Source organism: Bufo gargarizans, chromosome 4 (genome assembly GCF_014858855.1).
Source record: "Bufo gargarizans isolate SCDJY-AF-19 chromosome 4, ASM1485885v1, whole genome shotgun sequence".
Lineage (NCBI taxonomy): Eukaryota > Metazoa > Chordata > Amphibia > Anura > Bufonidae > Bufo > Bufo gargarizans.
Window position 1 is genome coordinate 311,537,153 of NC_058083.1, and position 12,140 is coordinate 311,549,292.

General features: G+C 41.5%; 1 protein-coding gene across 4 annotated transcripts in view; it reads right to left on the bottom strand.

Annotated features, from left to right (window-relative positions):
* The window catches only part of PTPRK (protein tyrosine phosphatase receptor type K), a 348,184-nt gene that overhangs the window by 96,181 nt on the left and 239,863 nt on the right, over positions 1–12,140 (bottom strand). For all 4 annotated transcript variants that reach the window (XM_044291903.1, XM_044291905.1, XM_044291906.1 and 1 more), the window contains exons 8-12: positions 9,844–10,146; positions 7,722–7,831; positions 7,210–7,411; positions 6,380–6,485; positions 282–555 (exon numbers count right to left, since the gene is read on the bottom strand). In XM_044291903.1, coding sequence (XP_044147838.1) covers positions 282–555; positions 6,380–6,485; positions 7,210–7,411; positions 7,722–7,831; positions 9,844–10,146 — 995 coding nt within the window. The remainder of the gene's footprint in view (positions 1–281; positions 556–6,379; positions 6,486–7,209; positions 7,412–7,721; positions 7,832–9,843; positions 10,147–12,140) is intronic.

The following is a 12,140-nucleotide window of genomic DNA, read 5'->3' on the forward strand; positions in this document are numbered from 1 at the left end:
GGTAACCGGAATACCCCTTTAAGAAAAAAAAAAGAAAAAAAAAAGTTAATTTTACACAGACTTGCTTGGGCAATACTGTATAAACTAGCCCAACATTTCTATATGCCTACTCTGTAGTGCAGTTTAGAAAACAACAATCTTGTATGCCATCAGGTAATTGAATAATGTAACTTTTGAATGCACTGTGCTATAGAACATTGAAAGGTATTCTGAAAGCAGAACAAAAGCCTGCAGAAATAGTAGAACAAAGAGCCATGTGCAAATCCATCACAAAAACTCACCTTCTCAACACTGCTCACAGCCTGAAAGTAGATGTTATATCCTTTACGTGGAGCAAGAGGGGGGTTCCAGAATCCTTGGTAAGTTTTGTTGTCGCCAACAGTAAACGGGGCAGCTTCAGGGAGGTTAGAAGGAGGCAGTACTGCAGCATAGTAGTACGGAGAACCACCACTGCCAGCATTGCTGTAGGAAACTGGAACCTGATAACATTCCAACCCTATGATCTCCCTCTTTGTCCGATGGGGGTGTAATTCTTCTACTACAACCTGGTATGCACTAGAAAAAAAGGAAATAACATTGTTTCATCCTTGCCACCATTAAAGAAGTTGTTGCCAAGTTCATTTAAAAATTAAAATACCCCCCAAAAAAGTCAAAGTTAAACATAAAATGAACAAAAAACATGAAATAAGGCTGATATACCACATTCCATTGGTGCAGGGCATATTCTTGCATCATCATTAATAACCAGACTGAAATGGTTGCAGAGGGCTATAGGTAGCCCAAATTCCTTTCAGAGATTATCCATACCAGTTATTTGATGAAACATTCTAAACAAATCATAACTGATCAGGTCTGTTGCTATCCAATAATCACTATGGGCAATCAATATTTTTGAAAAAATATTAATTTATGGTCTTTGTGGGATTTTCTCAAATGTCTTTAAGACAAATCGAAAGATCACCTTTTTGTGCAACTGCTTTCGTTTGTAAGTCGTTATTAAATGACGTTTTACAATATTTCAATAGTCGACATTAAAAACTGGGTTACTAAACCACTTGGCTTGACTTCTCTTGTACAAGCTTGTAAAGGGGTTCTCCGGGCTACTTATAAAAACAGTTCTTTCTAATGTCCTGTGGATGGAAGATTTATTTAGTATTTTCCCGCTCCTTCCTCCGCTGAGGCCGCCGTCTCCATAGTGCTCACACAGGCTGTGGGCACTTCCATCTGGGTCCCTGTTGAAACTATGCAGCTCAACAGCAAAAGAAGGGCACACATCTGGTCAGGACCCGGGCAGAAGAGCCTGCAGCCTGTGTGAGTGCAGTGGGAATGGTGGCATCGGCAGGTAAATCTCTAAAGGGTACAGTTAAGGTTTCCATACACATTAGGCTACTTTCACACTTGCGTTCAGGGTTCCGCTTGTGAGTTTAGTTTGAAGGCTCTCACAAGCGGCCCCGAACGCATCCGTACTGCCCCAATGCATTCTCAGTGGATGTGGATCCGCTCAGAATGCCTCAGTCTGGTACCATTTGGCCTCCGTTCCGCTCAGCAGGCGGACACCCGAACGCTGCTTGCAGCGCTCGGCTGTCCACCTGGCCGTGCGGAGCCAAACAGATCCGTCCAGACTTACAATGTAAGTCAATGGGGACGGATCCATTTGAAGTTGACACAATATGGTGCAATTTCAAACGGATCCGTCCCCCATTGACTTTCAATGTAAAGTCTGACTAACGGATCCCATCGTCTGCATTATAGGAGCGGATCCGTCTGTGCAGACACCAGACTGATCTGCTCCGAACGCAAGTGTGAAAGTAGCCTAAGACAGAGGTAGTTTGAAGACTGAACAGCAGTGAACGATGGTTTGGCAGACACGGCCATCCACATTATAGTCTATATTGGCCACTGTTCAAACTGCCAATACACATTCTTTGAAACTAGGTGATAGACAAAATATATTTTTGGCAACGTTCTCTCAAAGAGATCTTTCCGCCACAAATGATCTTTCTTTGAATGAAAATTTCAAACATAGCCAACTTTTTGTCTGATAATAGTCAGCTAGAGGATGTACACTGCTCTCTGTTCAAAAAAAGACGGAATCACAAATTAGTACTGAAAGCATCAACTATGTGTATGCATGGGGGGGGGGGTAATGTAAAATAGCTTGAAACTACAGCAAAGACTGTAAAAGCAAGACATTAAAGTTACACAACCTTGAATTTCTATTATTTCAACTGTGAAACTTTATGAAAAGGTGGAATGTCTCTAATGTGAAACAATGCGAGCAACCAAAATCCCATAAGCCTCCTTTAATAAAGCCACTGTGACTCATTCTCCTTTCCTGGAGATTCAATTAAACAAGCCCTAAACAAAACTAAGCCTACTATCCAAAAGGTAATTATCAACCGTTATAATCTATTAAATATCCGCCTCTAGTTGTGCTGAAAAGTATACAGCAAACATGCCCAACATGAAAGATCTGGCTCGGTTATCCTTCGAGGTTTTTATTTTTTATGTAGTTACTCACATTCACATCTTGAGGATCCTGTCAGTATTCCGATGCAGATCCAGCTGCTACCATTTTGCTGCCAATGCATGTGACCAGGGCATTCACAAGCTCAGGGATACTTCTGTGTGGAGCAATGAACATACTCCAGATTTCTTTTTCTTTTAAAAATCCACAGTATGTTGAATTTGCAGGCAGATTCCACACTGAATAGCTCCAGTGATTTAAAAGGGTTTTCCAACCTTTTGTTCTCTAACTATCCTCAACAGCATGTTGTACCTGGTGAACAAACGCATCCCATTCCAGCTCCCTGGCTCCTTTCAGCTATCTTCTAGTCCCAGGTCTGTAAACGTACAGAAGGGGTCACGTCCGACACTGTGGTCAATCACTGGCCTAAGTGGTGACGTGTCACCAAGCAGCACATTACCCAGCAATGATGTGCCTTCCGGGGACACGTCACCAAACTTTAAGGACAAGTTCACCCGAAAATCTCATATGAGCAAGCTGGACATGTTACACCTTTTCCACCATCACAAGAGCCCTTTTATGCTCTATCCTCAAGACTAGAGAGCTCTACTGACAAACATCACACAATGGTTGCCTAAAATGCAGCATATACAGTGATTTTTTTTATATGGTTGTATACTCAAAATAAAAAGTGTGTTAAATCGACACTTCAATCAGAAAGGGGTATTTTATTTATTTTTATCTCAGTTAGGGCTTGTTCACACGGCCATATTGTGGCCCGCATACAGCGAGTGTGCACTCTGCATCACGGATGCGGACACATTCACTTGAATGGGTCAGCAATCACGGAGATGCGGAACGGAAGCACAGACTGGAACCCCACGGAAGCACTACGGCGTGCTTCCGTGGTGTTTGTCCGCACCTCCACACCACAAAAAAATAGAACTTGCTCTAATGTTTTGCGGTGCGGATGGATCACGGACCAATTCAAGTTGAAGGGGTCTCGATCCGTCCTGACCACCACAGTGTAAGGGCCCTATTAGACAACACCATTTCGGGGCCAAGTATTGAGAAAAAGCTTTCATAGGAATGTTAATTGAGCAGCCAAGGAACTGATGAATGAGCAAAAGTTTAGAGACTGTCATGAGGAAGGACAGGAATTAGAAATAACCGCCAGAATACCCCCCTTGATTTTATTATTGCCTTTAAGTCAAAGGATAGCAGACGGCCATACTTAAGGGCTTCCCAAGCACCTTTGCAAGCAGGACCTGTTTCTTCTGAGGACTTACATTACCCTACCCATGTATGCATGAGACTGTTTATTCCTTGGATGTTACTGTTACCAGGAGCAACGTTCAGTAAAAGTTATACGTTGAATTACACCATCCTCGTCTCAGTCTTCAGTTCCTCAATTAACACTACAGAAAATGGTTCTACCACCACAAAAGGCACTGGCGTCACTACTACAAGGGACCTTGCCATAGGCACATTAATACAGACCATCAAGGGCACCTCGAACCACCATCTGGCCTGTGTCCCTTACACCAGTGTGTCCCAGAGAATTCCTGTGCCGTTCTCCTCATCACTTATGCGAGCCTGCCCAGGGACGACATAACCGTGAGTAAACAGAACTGTATATACCCTTGGCCCACCTAATGCTCACACCGTGACCTCACGTATAATTCCCCTGTTGGTCTGGCATACCACAATTTTGTATGTGATTTTTTTTTAAATGGAAGTATCCCTTCAAAGATACACTTCCAGTCAATATCCTTGCAATAATGGGCACTCTAGTGTGCTTAACACACACTGTAAATATTCAATAGAACAAATCATCATTTAGAGAATGCTTAGCATTCAAGGCATCTCACAATCTCAGAGCAACCTGGCAGATTAAGCTCCTAGCTCAAGACTTTTTACACAATTTTCGTTAGCATTTCCCTTTGAAATGATATTATGGAGAGGCTCAAACCAAAAGATGACCATAATGACTGGCTGTGGGCTCTGCTTAGGGCTCCAATTTGCAGTTGTCATACTATTAGAGACAGAAAGAGCTGAAAGGCATCCCCACCTCCTGACCTTGCTGCAGCTTCCTCGCTATCTTGGCTTAGAGCTATACAGATCCAAACTCTAACTGACATCTTGTAATTCAAGCACAGATGGACAGAAATCTGTCCACTGTACTGAAATAGACTGCCTTGCATCTCTACCGCTGCCGAAGACAAGATCCTTGGAAAAGTTTATAGCAGATGGTGCTGTATGGAGATAACCTGCTTTGTCTACTACTTCTACAAACACCGCAACTTTTAGACCACGCCATGTATTTAGTTCGACACTGAATTTGTTAAAATGTAACAGAATAAACAACAAAATGTGAAATGATATAAAGTAATATAAATTGTATGCACTAAAACATCTATTTCATCTGACAACGGAATGCTTGCAGAACATCAAAAGGCTCCCATTTCGCTGAACTGTGTACAACAGTAGTTTGCACGCAAAGCCTAGGTGAAAAGAATGAGACAGGACATGCATGACCTCATCCCTACATGGAGTGTGCGCTTAGGTAGACAAGCAATTCTACACAGAAATGGCCTGCACTATTCTGTCGGGAGTAAGTGAAAAGCACATGGCCCCCTTTCAGCTGAGAATACAGCAACCTACGCTTTCCATTCTTCATGGAAAATAAGTCATTACTCACAGAGTGCCGCTTATTACCAAGTATTAACTCTGACAATATGCACTTTCCTTAGACAAGCAGTTGAGAAAACAAAGCCCAATAAATATAATTAAAGCCCGCACGACTGCCATTTTTGACTGTGTTTCCCCATTACTTCCACTAAGTCATTTCAGCAATTTTACTGGCGCTGTCTGAGTAATGGAGTCGACTTGTATAGGATAAGTCGTGTGCCTTTATAAAAAATGTGCTGAGATCCCTAAAACTAGCATGACAGATGCACAAATCCCCAGCACTGAAAGTAATAGAACGGAACCAGATATGACTAGTGAAGCCCACAAACACACACAACAAAGCAGCACCTTCTGTCTACGTATGAAGCACAAGTCTAACTCGGCTACACGCAGCTTCAAGCCGGAGGCATCAAAATTTTATAAATCGATGTAGCTCAGCTTCTTCAAACCACAGAGGATTAAAACGAGTCCCATAATTGACAGAGACAGCACAGACTTGTAAAGTTCCAGGAAACCTTGTCACGTCTACAATTACAGATTTCAGTAATGAGCCTTCTATTTAGCTACCAACTTTTAGCAAAGAGAGAGGGAGAACCCTTCACCCAGTAGAAATCTGTCAAAAATAGCAGCCACAGAGGAAACGGGTAAGCTATAAAAGGAAGATGAACACTGCAAGTAAATGGACTGTACTGAATACATAACTGAACGTATACTATATTCACATAAACACATTGTAAACTAACATGCTTAAAGTGGCTCTCCTAGTTCCATAATTTTTTTTATCTGCATTTATTTTTACATCATATACCAGTATTTCATATCAATTCTTTCATTCACCCGTTCTTGGCATCACTGCATCTGGCAGGATGTTTACATGCAGGACTTCCTGTTTTTGCACCACTGTTTACTCTGCAGTAATCACACCCCTACACCTCCCCTCTCCATATTAATGAGGAGGAGCAAGCCTTTGGAAATCTTAAATAGCAAAGTATGCAGAAAGGAAGTGTTTCATGTAAACATCCTGCCCAGACGAAATAATGCAGGGAATAGGGGAAGCAAAGTGCTGAGGCACAAATATGCAGTCTGGTGGTTTAAATATAGGGAGGTCTCAACAGTATAGTGTTCATACAGATATTTTGCTCCAATCCTGACAACCTAACAGACCTGTAGATTTTATACAGGAAAAATGAGAGCTTCCATAAACCGAGCACTGCGACATACCTGATTGGAGCACCTTTTGCCTGGGCTGGCTTAAGCAGAACAGTGATGGTGGTAGCGGTTTCATTGAGAGATGCATCAATACCTTCATAATCAGGTAACGTAGGAGCTGTGGAAAAATCAGAACTGTTAAAAATCAAGGGACAAATGTTCAATTCATCAGCGAAAAGCAAAAAAATAATTATATATAAGCACACGAAACATAAGAAAACATGACAAAGCGTTAAATGGGTGAGTTTCCGTAGTACAACCAAACATCCCAACTCTTCACTTCATAATTATAGAGAGGGAATTAGATTGATCTGCTTTGTCATACTCCCCTACCAAGTGTTCCCACAGAACAAGACTTTGGATTCACTCTGCAGTCATGATCACAACATTTGTAAGACTACACAGAAAGGAGCTTTGAGACAAGGTAGGTACAGCCGTTCAGTGGATTTAAAAACTATATTCCAGACAAATTCTTCCATGATCCTCTTTTAGATAAACTGTTCCCTATTCCGAATTGGTAAATTAGAGGCTGTGTCCCAGACCACAGCAGATTTTATGGAAAGAATAATGCTGCAGTCGGCTCTATTCTTTCACTCAAATTGATAGACCCTATAATAATTAGTGGGATCTGTGGGGGATCTATTGTAGCTTGGATATGGCACTACACCATGGCTGCCCTTATAAATGAAATGCTTGATGCAAATGCCCTCAGAGCCTTACATTTCTTACATTAGGTGGTAAGAAACCAATTGGGTCAGATGATTCAACTAACATAAAATAGTAAGCATTTTTATCAGTGCTCAGTACAGTATATTTCCTAATTTGATTACGGTTCGTATTACCTGATATGTTGGTGGTAACATTAATGGCTGTTGCCGGCCCAAATCCCTTTACTGTACTAGCCCTTATAAGAAACTGGTAGGTAGTGCCTGGGTGCAGCTGAGAGAATACATGGTGTGTGCTATTCCAAAGTTTGGTCACAGTCTGAGGTGGACCTGCCACAGGAACTGCAGGGTCAAATGATCGTATACTGTTGTATTTCACCTGTGAAAATAAAGAAAAATTTGGTAAAACGTTGATTTCACACCCAAATATTTTCTCTATACAGTGGCCTTATAAAGGCTTTACAAGCTGTAATGCAAAGTCCTAACGATCGCTCTTGTAACTTATTAGTTGCACAGACGGCTCTGCATCTGTCCATTGGCTTCACTATCCTCATCACTACTGTGCCCTTCAAGATGGTCCACTAACCTCAAGCTGCTAGGTGCTTGCAAACCACAATCTGTATAACCTGACATGATTAATTGCAGCTATTATTTTAAGACAATATTTCGGCAGAAGTATGCAGTGGTACCTCATATTGAGTGATAATGCCATTTGGCTCTGTTGGTTCCTTCCAATTCAAGAAGATCTTGTCTTCAAATGGTGTGCCCTTCAAAGAACTGAACGGGACAAGTCCAGGTACTGGAGAAAGAAAAAACAAACAAAAACAAATGTACAATTTTTAATTATCTTTCTGATAACTATACTACTGTTAGAATGAGTCATTTATACATGTCATTATATACTTTGTGCACATTCACCGCTTTTATTTTGTGCGCTCAGGGAATGCAATCAAAAGAGAGCAATTCAATAACCCACTAGGAAATCAGAAACAAAGCCAAGTTGTCAGGAGATACATAGAAAGTGCACAGAGATCTGATAAGGGTACTTCAAAATGTTGATGCAGAACCCAAGGGGGCGCAGAAACCTGAGGAGCTACAATTTCTATGCTGCATTGAGAGTCAGCAATCCTTACTTTGAAGAGATTGGACATACTACTATTTGCTGAGAGCACTTAGAGACTGCACTTACACATCAAGTACAGTGATCCTCAGCAACTACTACAGAAGTCAAAATGCTTCATACGATAAGCAATTCCTAATGTAGCCTGCTTATTCCCATTCAGCTGGCTCCAAAAGGAACTTCAGGTTTCTTCTTTTGATTAATGTAACAAGAAACTGGCTAAGGCTTGTTTTCTGACAGATTTAAGAACGGTCTGCATTCTTGGCATGCATTGTCCAGAAGTCTACTGTTATGTCTACTATATTAAGGTATACGTTATCATGCCTGTTACACAGTGAGAACCAGGCAACTGAGCACATTTTAAGAGGTTGGCTAATTCACAATGACATTTCTCAAACTGCTGTAAACAATCGTGTATGAGCCATGCAGATATCATTGGCTTTGTACTGTCCCCCAGGTGTCACGGGGAAGGTCCCAGCTGCCTCAGTATTGGCTGAGTAAACCTACTAACTTGGGCATCTTCCATGTCCATGGGCTGCAAGATAGAGGTGGCTATGTGACTTGTTGCTGTTGACCGCTCCTTCCAACCGTTCCAGAGCTGAGCAGCAAAAGGACATACGGTATCTGACGCATGTGCAGGTACAGGGATTCTGCTGTCTGTAATAACGCATGGGCCAGACACATTTACTTTCCATTTAGTGCCTGTGCAGAAGTACTGGTAGCCAGGAACAGCCTGTGGAAGCGCATATGTAAGGTTCTATGCAGCCAATACCAGGGCACCTGACCTTCACCTGGGGACAGTATAAAGTCATGTATGATCGTATGGAGCATGAATGACTGGTTATGGCATCAGAAAGGTCACTAAACTGGGCAATTCTGTTAATTAAAACAAGAAACGACAAACAGACAACCTCAATATTGAAAGTTTGTCTTCCATGCATTACGTTTTGGAAATGAGAAAGACGACAGAAGGGACGAAAGAATTCCTGAACCACTGAGGACATGTGACAACGTCTTTTCCTTCAGACATGAGCTGTCAGCTGAATGTTCGGGTAAAGAGCAGAAAGGCATTGCCTTGTCCTTTCACTGTTTGACATGAGAGTGTAGAGCAGTAGGGGACGATGCACGTTGACAGGCTGTGCGTGTCATATGTTGACTAGATTTATCCTGCCATGGGCTCTTGTGTCTTGATGGGACACTATTGCCAATTTTCAGAGAGCAACACATAATGCACAACAACAAGCACATCTCTACAATCTACCACATATTCTTATATTTCCTTTTTGTGACTCCCAATTAACGGTAATTGAGTATTATAAGAATTCCTCAAGTCTTTATTGTGCACACGGTGCTCAAGATAACTTTAAGCACATTCATTTGGGCTCCTTCAAAGCCTGTCTGACTGTGGAGCGGCTATCAAAGAGAACATAGTGTGACAACTTATTTTAATGTGTGAATCTACTTAGGAGCTGAGGTCTCAGAAAATAAAGCACAACTTCAACCATCACATATTCTAGCACATTAGCCTGACATTTGACTTTTTAGAATAGGTTTGCGTTGTAACTGAAGTATTTCTAACTCTGCATGAACTTAATCACGTTGACACCTAAATTCTGGCTTTTATATGAAAAAAAAATATATATAGAATAAACATGGCACTTTATCAGAGTATATTATAATTATATACTTACCGTCTTCGTCTGTTTGGATAATGGTCTCTTCACTTTCCTTGCGACCCTCTGGATTAGTTAAGATCATTTTTAAGCTAACATTGGTATATGGTGGAAGATGGTCAACCACATGTTGAGGGGCTTTAGGATCCATGTCCAAGCAATCGGCTTTGTTCATTCCATGTCCTTTGTAGTAGTGATAGCAAATGGTGACATTAAAGGTATGACAGCGGGTAATATTATAGCCCAGAGACTCCCAATCAACAGCTATTCGTCTGGACTGAATTTCTGCTATCTTCAAGGTTTTAGGTGTTCGCATTGGTTCTAGAGAAATCAAGAAAAAAAAATGTGAAGTGTGTAATGGACAATTATTAATTATCTAAAATGCTAGTACAGAAATGTCACATTTCCCATGGTAGACGCATACAGAGCCTTGTCTCTGTATATAGCTTATGGTGATCGTGTCTACTCTAGTCTTCTAGCAGTACCACACAGTGATCATTAAATCCCCCTCCCTCTGCTGACCCTGTCCACAGCTACGCCCCTAGTGTTCATTACACTACCCCATCCCCTTTAACAGGTCCCTGTCTAATGGTGCCTGCTGCACTTTCATTGGTGGTCCAGTGTTAATAGGTTATATTGAGTCATTGGTGTTTGTAAGTTTTATAAAAAATAAATAAATCATGCATTCCCTAAGGAATGCAAGATTGTAATTATGTGCTGTGGCTAATATGTACTGAGTCATTGGTGGCAGTGGAGTCTCTTCCGGGACTTCTTCCGAGAATACTTGCCTTTCCATCTTGCTGGCAGCTGTACTCCTCCACTTCCGGGTGGACTAAGGTTCTAATTAGCATGATCAACCCTACCAGGTTTAATAGAGTTGATCCTGCTGACAAAGGCTCTTTAAAGGGGACCTTTCGAGGGATTTTTATTTTATTTTTAAAGTACCATACCTTCGTAAGTAGTCAACCTGCTGTACATGCTATTGCTTTTTTATCCCAAGTATTCCCCTCCATTGTGCCGCTATGCCCCCTGTGTGTTCTGGCACCTGAAATGTTAATTAGTACCATAGCTTTAGGGAGGAGACCTCAAGCTCTCCTCAGTGGGCGCCTTTTTCTCTGGTTGTAATGCTGTCTAATTACAGCGGACCACTCCACAGCAAGGGAGAAGACTAGCTGTTCTCAAGAGATTTGGTAAATCTCATGAGAACAGGCTAAGTAAGCGAGTACAGTGAGTACTAAACTCGCTTACATGGCGTCACAACGGAGGGGACTATTTAAGATGGAAAAAAAAAGCCATAGCATCTGCAGAAGGCGGACTACGTACAAAGATACTTGCTTCAAAACAAAAAAATCCCATTTAAGGTCTTCTTTAAGGTTGAACACCAATGCTGTTTCGTCTTATTCCCTACTGTTCGGAGATCTTCCCTGTGGGTTTTTAATCAATGTTTAAGATTCAACAACATTAAAGAGGAAATGTTAATTAATAGCATGATCCATTTTAATAGTGCTTGGAGCAGATGCATGGGGATGTGATGAGAAGACCATGCAGCTGTCGCTTTTAATTTTTTTTTCTTAAGAAGCAAATTAGCCGATACATCATACTAGAAAAGCATCAATATCCCCTGGATTGTGATGAATCCTCTCGCATGCCGATTCAGTCTGCTAATTGAACTAATTGCTTAGTTAAAAGGAGCAGTCTCCGGGATGACGCAGATTTTAATAGCCATTTATCGTTGCTCATTGCCGAGTTTGCTGCACAAAATTGACAAAAGCAATGGTGAGAAAGTATAAATGTTAACAGTTCTGCCTGTAATTCAATCTGTAAGTGGATGGCGTGATACTGTAAAATTAAATGAGCGAAATCATTTCTACAACACACAAATAGGGCGTACATTGCTGTTTTCATCTCAATGGTTCCTGCTTGGATGAAGCCAGAACAGAATATTTTTCTTTCACTGGGAGAAAATAATCTAGTGGACCAGGGAACTATAGAAGTAGTCCATCCACTTGAACGACAATCAAATTGTTGTTAGTATCTTTTCAGCAATCTACAGAAAAAAATACAGCTTACAGGAGTAGAAAAAAAAGGGACTGCTTTTCCCCCAGTAAGTTACTATCCCAATGGCACTTTATTCTGGATAGGCCATCAGTATCTGATCGGTGGGGTCTGACACCCGGGACCCTCAAGGATCGGCACTGGAACTCACAGTAGCACTGCAGCCTTCTCTCAGCTCACTAAGCACAGAACTGTACAGCGGCTACAGTATGCTTGGTATTGTCCATGCAGGACTCCCCCCATCTAAAATACCAGATCTC